Here is a 17,645-nt window from a genome sequence, read left to right as displayed (position 1 = left end):
GAAATGCAGACTTTTGTCAGGCCCAAATGGAACATTAGTGAACTGGGCCTTGGGCCGATAATAAATAATATTCAAAAGCGCATTTTGCCGGACTACGAAGCGCGTTTTCTAAGAACGCGATTTTCCATCTTCGATCCTCTGCATATTCATCGACACAGAATGCGCCGTCGTTGACTGGTGCGATCAAACCTTCGCATTTTGCAATCCGAAGTAAGGCCTCGGGAATGCTTGTTCGGGCCTCGGGTCGGATCCCGTCGGAATTTGTCTTCGATGATTGTTTCTTGATTGGATAGCCAGTCGCAAGTTTGATGGGCGTTGATTAGGAGGTAATTTTCGCGTTTTATCCTGTGATGTTTGGCGGAGCTTCATTTCTTGAATCAGCTGTGAGGACAATGGTGTCGATTTTGATTTATGCGTATGATGGAGCTAAAATTATTGCTCAATTGGAATGTGTCTGTACAGTTGCTTGCAGTTGAGAACTTTGTAGGTGATGGAATAATAGATATAAAAAAACTTGAATTTGGATTTTTGAGTTCCGCAGACGAATGAAGGGAAGTGTGGAATTCTTTGAATGGCATAGCATGCGCGTTAGGCGAATTTCATATTACAGAACATAGTGACTATCGTGATCAATGTTCTAGAGAAAGTATTGCAGGACACAAGGGTGGTTAATTTGCATGACTTTTTCCTGGTTTTTGAAAGGCATAGCTTTCATGAGTACTTGATGATCAAGGAAGATGGAATTGAGTCATGTATTAGCCTAGTAGGTGGATAATAGCTTTGTTTCTACCAATTGAATATAGTAAAGTGATGCATGGTTAATTATGCTGGAATAACAACCTTTTTTCTTGATTTGGGGATTATACAATGGTCTATATTTAATTATTTTGGAATTGATCAAGAACCAGAGGCTGGTAGATTAAATAATGCAAAATGTGGTGAAATGGAGATGTGGCATGAACTGATAATAGATTGTGTAGTTCTAATTGTAGAAGTCGGAGACTCGGAATGAGTGAATGTAATCATTTGAATTATATAGCTTCCACTTAAGTGTGCTTTCCAGTTGGTAAATTTCTGAAATAAGTAAAACATAGAGGACTAGTTATTTCATTAAGGCCCATGTATGACAGCTTAATGCTGTTTTCCTCAGGAGGAGTACATAAATACAAATGTCTTCTGTTTTTGTCGACTAAAAATGTTTGCTTTCTTTCTTACTGTTTAATATTCAATTGTATTTTGTTTGTTTAGCAGAACCTTGTTGATATTGCCACATACGGAGTGTTTCTAAGTTCCATGCCGGGTTTGGCCTGAGCTTGTTAAACTTCATCCCATGCGATTACATTGATCATGAAGCGCTATGTATATATAAATGATGACAGTCTAGAAAAAGATCTGTATTGCCACAATCGCATTTCAAACAGAAAATATACCATCTGGAATTTTCTCCCGAAAAACCTATGGGAACAATTCAGGTAAACATTTCTTGTTTCTACATCAGCTCCCCTACTTCATGCACTTTAGCAATTATTATTATTAATTACACTGCTTTATAGTGTTTAAGATGTCAACCCACTTTGACAAGATTCTGCAATTTATGTTTCTTTGTTTACATCTATTTATTCTCTTTAGTTGTTTCTCATGATTTTCACAGATATCTATTGGCAAAGTTACATGAGTTGTTTGAATGTCCACTCTTAAGGCAAAAAGAAGCATACAATCTTTTAATGCATATTCACACATCTCATTTCATGCGCTTTTGCTTGCGCTATTGTATTGTTGCTCATCTTTTAGCATATAAATATGGATATTGTTTTATTTATATTTTTATTCTGTTGTGTTTTATTTGCTGTTATCAGTATGAAAACTTAATCCTGACCAAATATTTTTTTCTGTCAAGTTATCATCAGTATATCTTGTGGGATCAGTATGTGCAATCCCCCTTGTAAAGTGTAAAGCATGCTTTTCTTTTCTTCTCATCCTTTATTATTCATATCTGAGGAATTATTACTTTCCTTCCAGCCGGTTCATGAACCAATACTTTTTGCTGATTGCTTGCCTTCAACTGTGGTCTCTGATTACACCTGTGAATCCTGCAAGTACATGGGGTCCCCTTATATTCATATTTTCAGTCTCTGCAACAAAAGAAGCATGGGATGATTACAACAGATATCTCTCAGATAAACAAGCAAATGAGAAGGAAGTTTGGATTGTGAGGCATGGAATCAGAAAACTGGTTTGTTAATTATCGACTTGGTTAATTGATGCTTCCCTTTTTCACTTCTAAGATCCGCTGTTTTCTCGTAAATTAGCAATCCAGTCAGATGAACACATATCTACCTTCCAAAAATATGGCTATGCTTCTTGATCCTTTGTTATATGTACATTTTCTCACAAAAAAGAGCAGATTGGGGATGAAAAAAAAATGAAGAAAATGTATAACTATATGATGAATGCGATAGTATTGTGGCTATTTGATGGTGACAGATGTGTCTAATTCAAGAATCTCTACACCACTAATAAGATGGCTGAATGCATGGAAGTGCATGTACCTTGTGATGGAAGGATTGTGGGTGAAAGTAAAAGCAATCTAACCGTCTTCAAATCCAGCTTCTGTGTTACTTAAGCTTTTATTAAACAAAACATATATATCCATGTCAATATAAATACACACACACACACACATATATATATTAGTGAATATCAATAGAAATAATAATCAATATGGTGTTTCTGCATAAATTGCACAACAGATGGAAATCTTGTTGCATTTAGGAGGGTAGGTAACTCATCTATGTGATTTTTTCTTTTCTTTTTTATTTAAAAAAAAAAGTAAAAAAAGTAAAAAAAGATTTGAAAAAAAAAAAAAACCGAAAAAAAGCTTACTATGTTAATTGGTAATTGATGGTGGGGGTGGGGAGGAGAAGGCGATGGACCTGCTGTGGACAGAACTTGGTTGACCTTTAATTTGGCACAAGATAAAATCGTACTTGTAGCTGAGGTCACTCTCTGTGAAACTGATCCTTGTGTGCACGAGGGTTTATTAGTTCAATTGAAACACAGTAATGCATGCAATGTATCAATCATAAAATATTGAGATTATGTGTAGTTTCTTTGCCATGGATTTTAAAATATTTATATAATTAAGTTCTAGTTCCTTTTATTGTTTTCATCTTCCACTTTTCTCATATTAATCTGTTACCTTGTTCTGTTTTTATGTTAGATTCAAGCCCAAGATATTCGTGTTGGAAACTTAGTATGGTTGCGTGAGAATGATGAGGTTCCTTGTGATCTTGTTTTGCTTGGTACATCAGATCCTCAAGGTCTTTGCTATGTGGAGGTAATTTAATTTTCCCATCAGTGTTTATCTCCTGGTGTTTGTTGCCATCTAGTGTTTTGATCAGTGGATTGAGTAGCAATGTTGGAGGCTAGTATATCCTAAGATCAGTATTCTATATTCTATAGTATTACATGTCACCACGTGTTTGGAAGTGAAAATGATGTCGACGAATCATAGCGATGTTGGGAGGAATGATCATTGGTGGTATATTCATGTTGGGCTTGAAGGGAAGCAACTCGCTTTGGATTGATGGTAGCACATTAGTTATTTGGGTCTGCTGGAAATTCATTTCATTATATTGTTGCGTCAAATTACTCCAATTAGATTATTGGCCAGATAGGGCTTGATAGGGAGTCTTTAAATATGTTGAGTCAGAGGTCTAAAGGATCATTGACGGTATGGGGAATCGACCTACAATCGGGACCGAAGATATTCCGTTGGTCGTTGTTTTCTCTATTAAGTAAACATTCATACTATATTTTTCCCTCTCAATGTTGCGATGATTCGTCGGTATCAGAAAAGAATCTGGCTGATTTCCTTGTAGAGCCTGGAGCTGCAAATGGAGAGTACTTTATTGCTTGGCTATAATGCTCCTGAACTGGAGACTTTTATGTACTGTAAATCTAATCCAGCCCAAATGTTTCAGACCTTTCAGATGTGCCTCAAGTTTTAGGTTTCGTTTTTCACTTTCTAAACATTTGTAGTTTTTCTCTCTCTAATAAAATCTCCTTACTTTTCAAAAAACATGTTACTTGACTGAATTTGGAAAATGAGGAAATATATGGTACAACAAGTAAGGTGGCTTAAATATAATAAAGTCTAGCAGCTAGAAGATGTGTACCTTGTTTTTTCTTTCTTTATTATTATTATTATCATTATTATGTTTTATATTTTTTTGAAAGTTAAGCCACCAACATTCCTTGTGATAATTTTCTATTCGTGTGCTTGTCAAAAAGTAAACATTATTTCTTCTATTGGATGAATAATACCCAGTTACTGGTCATCTTTGAGTCCAACAATTTAATTTATTAATGAATAAGAATCCTTTATAATTGTACTAAGAACCTGTGAGTTGATAATTGGTCGTAGAGATCAAAGCACAAGATATTATGTAGTTATCGTGATTTCTGTTTGATATATTCTAAGTTGAACAAATTACATGAGTTCCTACTTTTCAACTATAGGAAAGGGTCAGAGTTAATTTTGCAATAGTATTTTCCATGTTAAATTAGATTTGATCTATCGAATAAACTTGAGTTGTAAAGTTTAGTATGTTTCAATAGTCATGAGGAACAGTACCAATATTGGGAGATGAAGTGGCTTCATGCACAGTTGATATTGCATGGTACATCACACCAATTTTTTTAATTCTTACAAAGTCAACCCAATCATCTTTGTTAGAGTGGATATTAAAGTGTTCTCAACATAATTGTCAACCTCGGATAGCAGTAAACAATGTTTGAATTTCTAAATCTCTTTAGCAAGATAGTGAATAGAATGATGTCTGCAATTTGAAGAAAAATAAAATTATACATATGAAAAACTTATAAATTAATCTCATCTTATAATTTGAACTAATAGATAAAGTCTTATACATAGTTATGTAAGCATAAATAATTAGATCGATACTACTTTGTTTGATAGATAATAAAAATTATTTAGATTTAAAATCTAATAGTTAATTTCTTTCTCATTTTCACTCTCCTCACTGCTGCTCTTGATAAATAATAGCTATATCTCCACTCCGACATGCCTGCCGCCACAAGCCGCTACTGCCTGAGTGCATAACCGCACTTTGAAGTAGCAGTGGTGGTGGACAGCTGGCCACTCTGCGGAGGGACAATAGCAGTGCTATTGACTTCTATGGTTCTCAATCTTACTACTTGCATCACATTTCAATCTTCTAAGGAATGAAGAATTTGTTATGTTATAGATTTGTTCTATGTTAATTTATTGTATTTAGTTATATCTAGAGTTTTGGTATTTTTACGGTTTTATTTTAATAATGTTAAGATGTGATATGCTTACCTTATTGATTTTTGTACTCTCTCTACTATTCTGTTACAATGGAAATAAAATAGTACATGAGGTTTCTACGTACTGTTAAAGTTTAAGCATATGCTGTTCTGTGTGTTGTTCCATGAAGTAACAGATTGTGCTGTTCACCTTCTGGTAATGCTGGTATTGATTCTTGTGGTTCAATGGATCCTCAAAAGTTGTGATGATTTCCTAGAACTATAAAGATCCAAAATGATTTTGCTTTTCTTCTGCAAATGCATGCACCTGTTTGATTTTGGGGTCCATGTTTGTGTTTTATAGACATCAGCACTTGATGGAGAGACTGACCTGAAGACAAGGGGGATACCTTCTGCTTGCCTGGGAATAGATGTGGAGTTATTACAAAAAATTAAGGCAAGATTTACCCATGTTTTAAAAATATATGAAATTGATTGGGAAAAGTTATTTTTATCATCATCATCATAATAATAATTATAATATATTATTATTATTATATTTTTTTTTTCACTTGTGCAGGGTGTAATTGAGTGCCCTAGTCCTGATAAAGATATTAGGAGGTTTGATGCAAACATGCGTCTGTTTCCTCCATTTCTTGATAATGATGTGTGCCCCTTGACAATAAACAATACACTTCTTCAATCATGCTACTTAAGGAACACAGAATGGGCATGCGGAGTTGCGATATACACAGGCAAGTCTGTTCAGCATATGAAAATATCAGTATCATCCAATTATTTTTTGTACCTTGTTCTGTTTCAAGTCAGTCAAATTTACTTCTGAAAAAATATCTTACAATGTAAAAGAGTATATGAATTTAGGATCTTCTTGTGTCTATTTTTAAAGTTGTGTTGAAGGAGATCTGTTAGTTGGCGAGTTAAGGAAGAAAAGGCTAGAGGTGGATTTCTACCTTGTAGTTGTATATAATAATGAAGAACAGGGGAAGCTTGTCTGGGTGATTGAACCACTTGTGTACATAATTATGAATATCTCTTGCTTCATTGACTTTCCTCTTTAATATGGCATAAGCACATTTCAGGGATCGCATACAACGTTTGTTTATAATTAAAAGAAAAGTGCATTTCTATTGACTCTCACTTTCTTCTAGTTATATAATATTGTTCGATTCTAGTTCAGAAAATGAATTAATTAAATTCTTGTCTTTACCCCTTGTCAATGACAGGCAATGAAACCAAGCTGGGCATGAGTAGGGGCATACCTGAACCAAAGCTCACAGCTGTAGATGCCATGATTGACAAATTAACTGGAGCCATATTTGTTTTTCAAATTGTTGTTGTTATTGTTCTAGGTGTAGCTGGGAATGTCTGGAAGGATTCCGAAGCAAGGAAGGTGAGTCTGACAAAGAATGTTTACTTGGTTTTCACCTTAGTATTCAGTGCGGACGCTATCTCAGACAATTTGAAACTGTATCAAGCAGATTGAAATTTTTATTGTTGATGAACTCAAAAGAAAAAGGCTGGTAAATTACCCTGGTGTTTGAGTTTAGCCTTGCTCTCAGATATCAACTGTGTCAGTAGCTGGCATCTTATCCTAAACTAAATCTTCGGTCCTTTGTCTTCATCCCCTAAAAGGGAGGAAGTTGGACCTTTTTGTTTATCGCTTGCTGTTTACTTTGCTATTGCTTTGAAGAATTAATATGTAAAAGTCCTTTGTGCCTTTTATTTTATCTGTGCAATTGTCCAGTAGAATTTTATTTCAGACTAATGTTTTATGTTCTCTATTTTCCATTGTTTGTAAGAATGAAATTTCAACTGCATTAGAGATATGAACTGATGAATAGTCCACTTTTCACACTCCGTATAAGTTCCTGCCACCTCTTCCATTTAATATGTATACCCCGTATTTTCTATTAACTAATCAACAGAATATTGGATTTTCTTTTGCAGCTATGGTATGTTCAGTATCCAAAAGAAGGTCCTTGGTATGAACTCCTAGTCATCCCTCTGCGATTTGAGCTGCTATGCTCCATTATGATTCCTATATCTATAAAGGTGAAGCTTTGAGCATTGAAGTCATTTTATAATTGTAATTTGGTTATCAGGTACTTATCTTAAGTTAGTTTCTTTTTAAGTCTGTGTGCTTAAAGCAAGTTAAAGTTCAAATATTCCACATAAAATGCATATAATGTTATTTGAAGCATTTGCATGGTTTTCAAATTTTGAGTGGGAATGCATTAACTTTATGTAATATGAACCGTGTTTGGTATTCATAATAATTCCTTTCTCTGCATCAGGTTTCCTTGGATCTTGTTAAAGGGTTATATGCTAAATTTATTGATTGGGATGATCAGATGGTTGATCTAGAGACAGGGATTCGATCCCATGCGGCCAAGTGAGAACCTGTAAATGTGTTTATAATGATAACGGCTCCTGAGTTATTTAGGGATACCTGGTTTATTTTATTCCGTTTCTTGTACTTGGCAGCACCGCAATTAGTGAAGACTTGGGACAAGTTGAGTATATCTTGACTGATAAGACAGGGACCCTCACTGAAAATAAAATGATTTTCAAGAGATGTTGTATAACTGGAAGATATTATGGGAATGAGAATGGGGATGCTTTGACAGGTAAGATCATGTTTAGTTGTGCATCAGAAAGTGTTTTTCTGTTTGGATTTCATTCTTGTAAATCTGAACCTCTATTTAAAACCACAACTTAATATCTTCTTCATTTAAGGAGTGAGCTATAAATCCTTATATATTTTCATTCCATTAAGTTTAACTACAAGAGTGATGCCTACACTTGTTTGTTTGATCCCTCTTTTCTATGAGAAATATAAAATATTGCATTGGGCGCCAGATGCTTATATTAACAATTGTGGCTTCTGTTGTTCCAAATTTTGATAATTTATTTGCTAAACTGATATTTTTAATTTAGTTTTTTTTTTTCTATTTTTATTTTGGGATTGAGTGGCTTTATGATGCAGCATGTCTATAGAACTGGGTCACTTTTATGTAGTTTTTTTTTATTGAAAAGGGAATACAGTCGTTACATTATTGGCCACCTACACTTTAAAGCTGTATCCATCTGCAAAATTCATATAGCCTTAGTTCTTTCCACAATGTATTGAGTTTCATTTTGCTAGTGTCTGCTAATGTTAGCCTGCCTAAGTTATCTTGAAATCACCAAGACTATTGTGTGAGAAGAGCTTTATTCAAAGCACACATAGAAGTGATCTCGCCTGTTAAGAAGGGATCCGGGCTTCATATTAAAATCAATTGATGATAAGATGAGTTGCCCTTCACCTCTATGAACTAAGAGAGCTCTCAACATGTTTCCTATGTGGGACAACTTAACACTCCCCCTCGAGATGATATTATTTCAAAATTCTAACCAAGATCAATACCCAATATGGGTACCTATGATTCTGATAGCATTAAGAAGGAATTCAGGGCTCCATCTTAAAACCAACTGGTGATAATAAGAGTTGCCTTTCACCCTTGTAAACTAGGAGAGCTCTAACATATTTCTTGTGGGACAACTTAACATCGCCTTCTACAGGACAAGGGCTTGCATTTCCACCCACGAATTCTAGAATCCAATTTATTCAATCTCCATGACCTAAGATAAGTGAAAATTGCTTATCCTTGTCACCAACTGTCACCTAGCATGTAAAATGAAGTTTCCCAACCAATCATGGTCTTGTATCACCTAAATAAGTTTTTCAACTTACAAGCAGTTCACTTGTTTTACAACTGGATTTATGAAATTTGAAAATATTTTTATTAAATGTAAGATGGGATATTACTGCTTCCTGGATATAATTTGATTTTATTTTGTTTGAGGATATTCTCTGGCATATATTGATCTTTCCAACCAATCATAGTCTTGTATCACACATTCTTGATGCTCAAGAATCTCTCTTGAATATCTGAGGCATAGATGCTTGATGTTTAGGCAGTTCACTGTATTTAATTATTGGGTTAATTGAATGGTCTCATGTGTTAGCCTGATGTGAATGTGAGTTTCTATCTATTCTCAATCCGGGTGTGTTTCCATTGATTTGGTTGCATATTTATTATGCTTACTTTCCACTTATTGCAGGTCTATTTAAACCATGAATTATTCTATAATTGCTCACCACCTATTTTAACGGAAAATTTTATTATTGTCTTAACCATGTAACATTCTAATTGCTGCAGATGAAAAGTTGCTTACTGCTGTTTCCAGTGGTTCTGATGATGCAATTCGGTTTCTGAAAGTTATGGCAATTTGCAACACTGTAATCCCTGTTCAAAGGTAATATATTTCTGTAAGTGAGTGCTTGCAAAGATGATTGGAATTTACCCAGATGGCGATAACTTGCACACTGTATGATTCTATGAGGAATGATTTCAGCTGGTAGTGAGATCTAATCATTTTCGTTGGTTATTTCTGCAGCGAAATGGGGGGAATAACATACAAGGCCCAATCTCAAGATGAAGAAGCTCTTGTACGTGCTGCAGCTCATCTGCAGATGGCTTTTGCGAATAAGAATGGGAGTATTGTTGGTATGCTCCCAGGAGTCTTCAATTATGAGATGTATATATATAATATCTATACCTAATATTATGTATCCTGGAATTGCAGATATCCGTTTCAATGGTGCTCTAATTCAGTATGAAGTGCTAGACATTCTGGAATTTACTTCTGATCGGAAAAGAATGTCAGTGGTTGTTAAGGATTGCCAAACTGAGAAGATATTCCTCTTGTCTAAAGGAGCAGATGAAGCTATATTTCCTTGTGCTCATACTGGTATATGTTACTATCTTTGCATGCTAGTCCTGTTGTGTCTTTTCCTTCAATCACCAAAAAAAGAGAGTATTGAAATATATGAAATTCCTGCTTTCACTAGTTCAGAGGTATATGCTTAGAAATTGAGTAATCAGGATTTGTTTGGTTGCAATTTCAAATTAAAATCAACACTATTCACCTACACGTTTTTCAATAAAAACAGGTTGTTTCCTCTCACAAAATATCACATCAAAATACTATTTAAACAAAAACTCAAATCGACACTTCATTTCAAATCAATTTCAAACGACAACCAAACAATAATGATATCCCGAAAGTAAATATCAGTAATCAAGTAAGGAAAATTAGTTATCTTCCATAAACATCTGAATTGACTAAAGCTGCTATTTATTAATATCTTGTTCTAGTCAAACCTATCATTTCCTCCTATGTAGCGGAATTAACTCAGTAAAACAGCATTTACAGTGTTAATCAAAACAAATGAATTTGGAGAGAATCAAATGTTACTGTGTAATATAGTTGCCACAGAACTAAAATATTGTTGAGGAAAATAATTAAAATTAAAGCTTAAAGGTATGAGATGATATCAAAAAAATATTATTCTAAATGAGATCACTTAATATATTTCCACCAGTTTATTTCTGTTTGTCCTAGATTACTGCCTTATTGTAATTTGCTGTCCATCTTTTTAATAGATATACCTTTTACTCGCCATATAAATAAATACTCTTGAGTCTTGACACTTCCTCTTTGAGTTTGAATAACTTCTCAAAACAGAGTTCAGTTTGTGCACTGACCACTTACCCAGACTACTTGCATATGCTCCCACAATCTCAAGTTTATCTTTATCCTCAACACCAACCAACAATAGTTAATGGTACCATGGTAGACTCCTAACCAGTAGGGGCCACGGGAAGAAATGGAAATACTCGGGAATAAAGACTAGACTTCTTCTCTACTGTGCACTGAACAATTATTTCTCTTCCACATTTCTTCTATAATGGTTGAATGCAACATATGTTTGGATTTGTGATGGTCAGAAGTTGTCAAACTCTAGGCAAAATTTGAGTTTAAACTTTAAATTCGATGCAAAGTGTAATGTAAGTAAAAGATACTAAGACATGTTTATAGTAGAAGACTAAGATAATAAAAATTTTGTGGTTAAAGAAAACAAGCTCACTAATAAAAGAATTTACATGGAATGGTAGCTCAGTAAGATCCTAGTAAAATTGTTTCAAAGTTGATCACATTTGAAATATATTTTGGGATGGCTGAAATGCATGCATAGTTTTGTAAGGTGGAATCATATTGTAATGCTGTAAAATCTAAACTTAAAGGTTTGTATCAGGACAACATATGAGGTCTATTGCTGAAGCTGTCGAACAATATGCTCAGTTGGGTCTGCGCACATTATGCCTTGCCTGGCGTGAATTAGGTGTTGATGAATATGAAGAATGGGCACTGATGTTCAAAGATGCTAACAGTACACTAATTGATAGAGAGGTAATATAGGAATGTTACAGATTTTCGATTTTCCTCATCCTTTTTCCAATACACCAGCTTTATTATTATTATTATTATTATTATTCCTTATCTTCTGTTTGGTTATCAACAGTAGAAGTAATGGTTAGTCTGCTCACTAACTTTTGGCAGTGGAGAGTAGCTGAAGTCTGTCAGAGGTTAGAGCATGACCTAGAAGTTCTTGGTGTTGCTGCCATAGAGGATTGTCTACAGGTGCTTCTCTCTGCTTCAGAAATCTCTCTCAAGCAGTTTGGTTGCAAAAAATAATTTATTCTTAGTTCTTTAGGTCCTTTTCACTATGTTGATTGTTGCACAGACTATTATTTTACCGGTTCTCTTGTTTTGATAACAATCCAGGATGGTGTGCCTGAAACAATCGAAACTCTTAGGAAAGCAGGAATAAATTTTTGGATGCTGACTGGAGACAAGCAAAACACTGCTATTCAAATTGCTCTTTCCTGCAATTTTGTTTCGCCAGGTGCTTTCACTGAAATTTTGTATATTCTTTGTCTTTTATAGTTTAACCAGAACACTATAGAGAACGATATTTTGGAAGTTAACCAACAAAAGTAATTTCTCAATTGATTAATTTGTGATGCTTAGAGGGACTATTTTGTCAATCAAGCAGCTTTAATTGACTTATGAAATGTTATATTTATTTTGTTAAGGATAGTTGTTGGAGGAACTTACTGATGATTACCTCTTTGCATCTGTCTGAAGCTTGCTAAATAGTGATCCAGTGAACATGTTTAGGTGCTATGCATAAGAGTGGGAGGATTATTGAACAAAATGCTACTTTTTGTATCGACTTGACAGCACTAATAGACCCTACTGATATTTGTTTGTCTGTGCAAATACCTTGAAGTTTGTTGGCTTCTTTGCATGCGAATACTCTGGTGCTTTTATCATCCTTTTTATGCGGTTGGTTTCTTAACATGCAAATAATAAAGTGCTTTTATCATCCTTTTTTATGTGGTTTTGCACATTTTTAACAGAACCTAAAGGTCAGCTTCTGTTGATTAATGGAAAAACCGAGGATGAAGTTTGTAGGAGTTTGGAGAGGGTTTTACTTACAATGAGAATCACAGATTCTGAGCCTAAGGTATGGTTCATTTTTTTTTTTAAGAAGGAAGAGTATGTTCTTTTTGTATCTCCAAGACCACCGTGATGAACAATATGTACCTCTTGCATTTCTTGGTTGATCGGTTTGTAGAATTGCAGTTACTTAAAATAACTGTATTAAATTGAAATAATATTGTGAACTTAGATTCCGTGGAAATTTTAGTTCAATCATATAATGTGGCAGTAATGTGCCAGAAATGATTTATCATGCTTACATATGTTGTCAAAGTTTAACCAAAGTGGGGTTTTGATCCCACTTTCTATGAATACTGTAGAACTTTAGGCTATCATTTGAGCTAGATTCTACTTAACTAGAAAAATCTAGGGAACAAACTGAACTTATATGCACCATTACCCTCACCTGTTCATAATTTCTTGTAACATATACTTTTTTTTTTTTGAACTTATACTTCATTCTTGCAGGATGTAGCTTTTGTTGTTGATGGCTGGGCTCTCGAAATTGCCCTAAAGCACTATCGTACAGCGTTCACTGAACTTGCTATTTTGTCTAGGACGGCTATATGCTGCCGTGTAACGCCATCCCAAAAGGCACAGGTAACATACTAGAAAGGAAAATATATCCTGATTTGACTATGTTAAACATTATTGTAAGCTGATTTTTCTGTATTTAGGATTTATTATATTTCGTCTTTCTTTACTCCAGCAATAGAAATAATATCAAGCTGTAAACGATCTACACTAGAGCCACTTAGAGATGGCTTACTTTTTTTTGACCAATTTTTTCCGGAAAGTCATGCTGAAGCTATGTTTTCCTTTCTTAGCTAGTAGAGCTTTTGAAATCATGTGACTATAGAACGTTGGCCATTGGTGATGGTGGAAATGATGTGAGAATGATTCAGCAAGCAGACATAGGAGTTGGCATAAGTGGGAGGGAAGGGTTGCAAGCAGCAAGGGCATCTGATTATAGCATTGGAAGTAAGATCCCCATTGTTCTGTCCAAATTAAGATGGATAATAACTTGAAATTCTCATCAGTGGTTTTTTTGGTTGTTATTCCAGTGATTATATATTTTTAATGAAGCCCTTAACATCACTTCTTATAACTTAAATCATCATATTGACGTGTTTATAGTCAATAAACCGAACCATAAACTGTTAGGTCAAATTCCGGCAAATCTATGGACCTCCCTTATATAACTGCAATAGATTATGTGCATGTGCTGTATAAACTGCATCTTTCGGAGAATATGAGGCATCATTTTTATATATTGTCTTGATCTTTGGTTACAGTGGCTTTTTATTGGTTTTTCTTTTTCTTCCTTCTGGCTGACTGTATGATGTACAATATCATGAATATGCATTCATGCCTCATGAATTGTAACATTGAAGTTTTTTATGTCCGTATCATGTTATGTGATTTCATTTATAAGAACATTGTTCTGTCAAATAATATTTTGATTTCCCCATGCTGTATATGTTACCTAATAAGGATTTGTATTTAAGAATTGGAAATGTATATCATGGCGTGTTTTCGCTTAGAAGGTGTGCTCTTTTCACTGTGCATCAGACTACATAGGAGCACAAAATTATTCTTTTCCTAGAGATAATTTGTTAAATGTGTATGTAGAATTTCCATGGTATGTGCATATGTACCTGATATCTGTTACCATTTACATATGCTATTGTTGTCATTTTTGCAGAATTCAGATTTTTGAAAAGATTGATACTTGTGCACGGGCGCTATTCGTATAACCGCACGGCATTTCTTTCCCAATATTCATTCTACAAGTCATTGTTAATATGTTTTATCCAAATTTTGTAAGTTTGTGTTGTACCTTGTAACCAGCTATAGTTCTTTCACTAGCAAATGTGTTTTTCATGAACTAACAGGACTACGCTTCCAGTTTCTCTTTCATTTCAGGCATCTCTGGAACAAGTCTTTTCAATTCCGTGAGCTTGATGGCTTATAATGTGTTTTACACTAGTGTTCCTGTTGTAGTCAGTGTTCTTGACAAAGATCTTAGTGAAAGTACTGTAATTCAGCATCCCCAGATACTATTTTATTGCCAGGCTGGAAGGTTTGAATCCGCATGCTTTCTACTAATTACTATTTCGCTTTTGTTTGGTTTGTTATCCTTCCCTTTGTGGTATTTTTATTTACTCGTCGTACTTGAAACAGGCTTCTAAACCCTAGCACTTTTGCGGGATGGTTTGGCCGATCTCTCTTTCATGTAAGTGCCTTATGCATGTGTATTCAACACATTTTTACTGTGATAGATTATATGAAGATACTCACACAGGGAAGCTATTAGCACTAGAGTTTCGAATGTTTGGTGTGCCAAAATGTTTCTTGGATAATAATATAAGTTGGCACCGTACATATCATTTTCCCTAAATCATGTACACAAAACCAGATGCATCTGGATTGAGATGTTGATAAAGCATTTTGGCTAAACTTATCTTTAAGATAGTAGATGCAGCAACTAGAGCTTAGTCGTGATGTTCCAGTGTAGCCACAAGTAAATGAATATATTCGTATCAAAATAGAGGTGGCTGCTATAAGATTTTATGTTAGACTAACACATCTTTGCATCTAGATCGTCTATGTTTTCCTCATGAATTCTGGACCGTTAATATTTGAATCTTTAATGTATAACGAAGCAAATAATGAATATTTTGATGTGTTGTGCTGACTGACGTAGAGTTAATCCTTAACTAACTCATTGAATAAATTTTATTGCTTGTTGACTCTCTGATGGTGTGTGAATTCTCAATTTTCCTTTGTCAAGTGTATGATGGTTTGGCTCAACTTTAATAAGCTATGCTTTATTCAGGCAATTGTCGTTTTTGTCATCACCATACATTCCTATGCTTTTGAGAAAAGTGAGATGGAAGAGTTAGCGATGGTCGCCCTCTCTGGATGCATTTGGTTGCAGGCATTTGTCGTTGCATTGGAAACCAAGTGAGTAATTGTCCATCTTTCTTGTGCAATTTCTATATGTGTACTAGTTTTATAAGCAGACCATCCAGAGTAAAATATAGTGTAAAATGTTCTCGAGGTATCAGTTTTTTTATTTTATTTTATTGAAGATTCTATGAAAATATTTGGAGTTTTTGCATACTCTGATAGTTACATAACAAAATTCAACTCTTGAGGTCCTTGTAGAGAAATCTTCATATTTTTACACAGCATTTACATTGCTATTTAGATGAACAACATTTTCTGATATGTTTCTTTCGGGAATGGTTAGGCTAGCGAGCATGGTGTTGATTAGCTCTAATCAGCAAATTAAATATAGTCGGAGAGGTTGTTGTTTGTTCTATTTTATATGTGTATTGTATATACCTTATGTGTTGAGTTCAATTGTAGTATGTGTTGTATTGATTATTGTAGTTTATATGATGTATTTGTATTAATATTAACATATATTTTGTGTTGCCGGTATATATTTTGTGCTGATTAAATATAGTCAAGACAGTAACAACCGTCATTTCTTTGATGTATATGCAGTTTTGTAAGCGTTTCATTTCTCGAGTTTATGTAAGCTCACACGTTTTATGTGGTGCTTGCAGCTCTTTCACTATATTGCAACACCTCGCTATCTGGGGCAATCTGGTTGCATTTTACATCATCAACTGGATTGTCAGCGCCATCCCGAGAGCCGGAATGTACACCATAATGTTTCGCCTGTGCAAGCAGCCGTCATACTGGCTTACGATGATCGTAAGTCTTATCCCCCATCATTTTACTCTTCTACACAATCGCTTCTCATCAACAATGCCAAGTTATTTTTATTCATTACACATTAGATTTTTGATCGAATGCTATTCTGTCTGTTTCAGATCATCGTAGCAGCTGGTATGGGTCCCGTCCTCGCTCTCAAGTACTTCCGATACACTTACAGGTCAAGCAAAATCAACATTCTCCAGCAGGCGGAACGTATGGGAGGGCCAATTCTGTCGCTGGGAAACATCGAACCTCAGTCAAGATCTTTGGAAAAAGATCTGGCCCCTCTGTCGATCTCACAGCCTAAGGCGCGTAATTCTGTGTATGAACCTTTACTCTCTGATTCCCCCAATGCCACAAGACGATCTTTCGGGCCAGGCGCAACCTTCGATTTTTTCCAGCCGCAGCCGAGATTGTCGGCCGGTTATGCGAGAAACTGTAAGGATAACTAACTGATGCTCATGTGTAGAGACTACAGTGATTTTTACAGCTTCTGAATCATATGATCAAGCTGTCACAAACAGATTATATATATATATATATACACATGTGAGTAGAATTGCAGTTGCAAAAGGGAAGAGGAACAAAATTTTGAAAGAGCTCCAGTTGTATGTATATATACGTCAGATACGTAATTTATTCTTGCCATCATAAACTTACGTCGAATTACTGGGAGAAAAATATACTGTGAAAGGTTATTGTTTATAGATTTTGAAGTTTTTGGTCACATTATTAAAAGTTGAATTTCAACATAAACAAGCTGCCTTTATAATGATTGTAGTTTGCTACACTATTTATTATTTTCTCTGCCCACCAAAAGTATTTATTATTATTATTATTGTTGTTATTATTATATTTTTGTAAATTACTAATGAAATTGGTCTATTTACAAATAACATATAAAAAATTAAAATATTTCTGATGAATAAAAATAGTATTGGTGATTATATGAACTACTCGTTCAAATTCAAATAACATTTATTAATTATATATTTCTTTATGTTGATCGAATAAATCAATATATATTTATATTTGTTATTAATAAAATAATAAAAATAGACCTCAAGAAAATCCTTCATCCTTTTGGCGGAACAACACTCTGATTCGGCCACTGCTTTATATGATAGAGAGCCTGAAATTAAATTAAAAATTTTATCATTGGGAGAGAAGTTATTATTATTATTATTATCATTATTATTAATAATTAA

At 34.5% G+C, this 17,645-nt stretch overlaps 1 protein-coding gene across 2 annotated transcripts; it reads left to right on the top strand.

The window, feature by feature from the left end:
• The first annotated feature begins 110 nt into the window (after positions 1 to 110).
• LOC127255604 (phospholipid-transporting ATPase 2) lies at positions 111 to 17,027 on the top strand. Of its 2 annotated transcripts, none has more exons than XM_051281229.1 (25): positions 111 to 326; positions 1,252 to 1,472; positions 2,020 to 2,233; positions 3,221 to 3,337; positions 5,657 to 5,749; positions 5,873 to 6,047; positions 6,537 to 6,703; positions 7,261 to 7,365; positions 7,608 to 7,705; positions 7,798 to 7,940; positions 9,516 to 9,612; positions 9,754 to 9,863; positions 9,943 to 10,107; positions 11,456 to 11,610; positions 11,761 to 11,841; positions 11,986 to 12,106; positions 12,624 to 12,730; positions 13,174 to 13,305; positions 13,533 to 13,686; positions 14,411 to 14,528; positions 14,615 to 14,788; positions 14,890 to 14,941; positions 15,545 to 15,672; positions 16,284 to 16,434; positions 16,554 to 17,027. In XM_051281229.1, the coding sequence occupies exons 2-25, from the start codon at positions 1,348 to 1,350 to the stop codon at positions 16,887 to 16,889; spliced, it is 3,318 nt and encodes a 1,105-aa protein (XP_051137186.1). In that variant the 5' UTR covers positions 111 to 326; positions 1,252 to 1,347; the 3' UTR covers positions 16,890 to 17,027. The 2 variants fall into 2 exon arrangements, with proteins under 2 accessions (XP_051137186.1, XP_051137187.1); XM_051281230.1 differs by having other exon boundaries at positions 1,249 to 1,472.
• The last annotated feature ends 618 nt before the right edge of the window (positions 17,028 to 17,645 follow it).

The sequence above is a fragment of the Andrographis paniculata genome, unplaced genomic scaffold (genome assembly GCF_009805555.1).
Source record: "Andrographis paniculata isolate CXL003 unplaced genomic scaffold, ASM980555v1 Contig54END, whole genome shotgun sequence".
Classification (NCBI taxonomy): domain Eukaryota; kingdom Viridiplantae; phylum Streptophyta; class Magnoliopsida; order Lamiales; family Acanthaceae; genus Andrographis; species Andrographis paniculata.
Note: the sequence above shows the minus strand (reverse complement) of the source record. Positions and strands in the feature narration are given on the sequence as shown.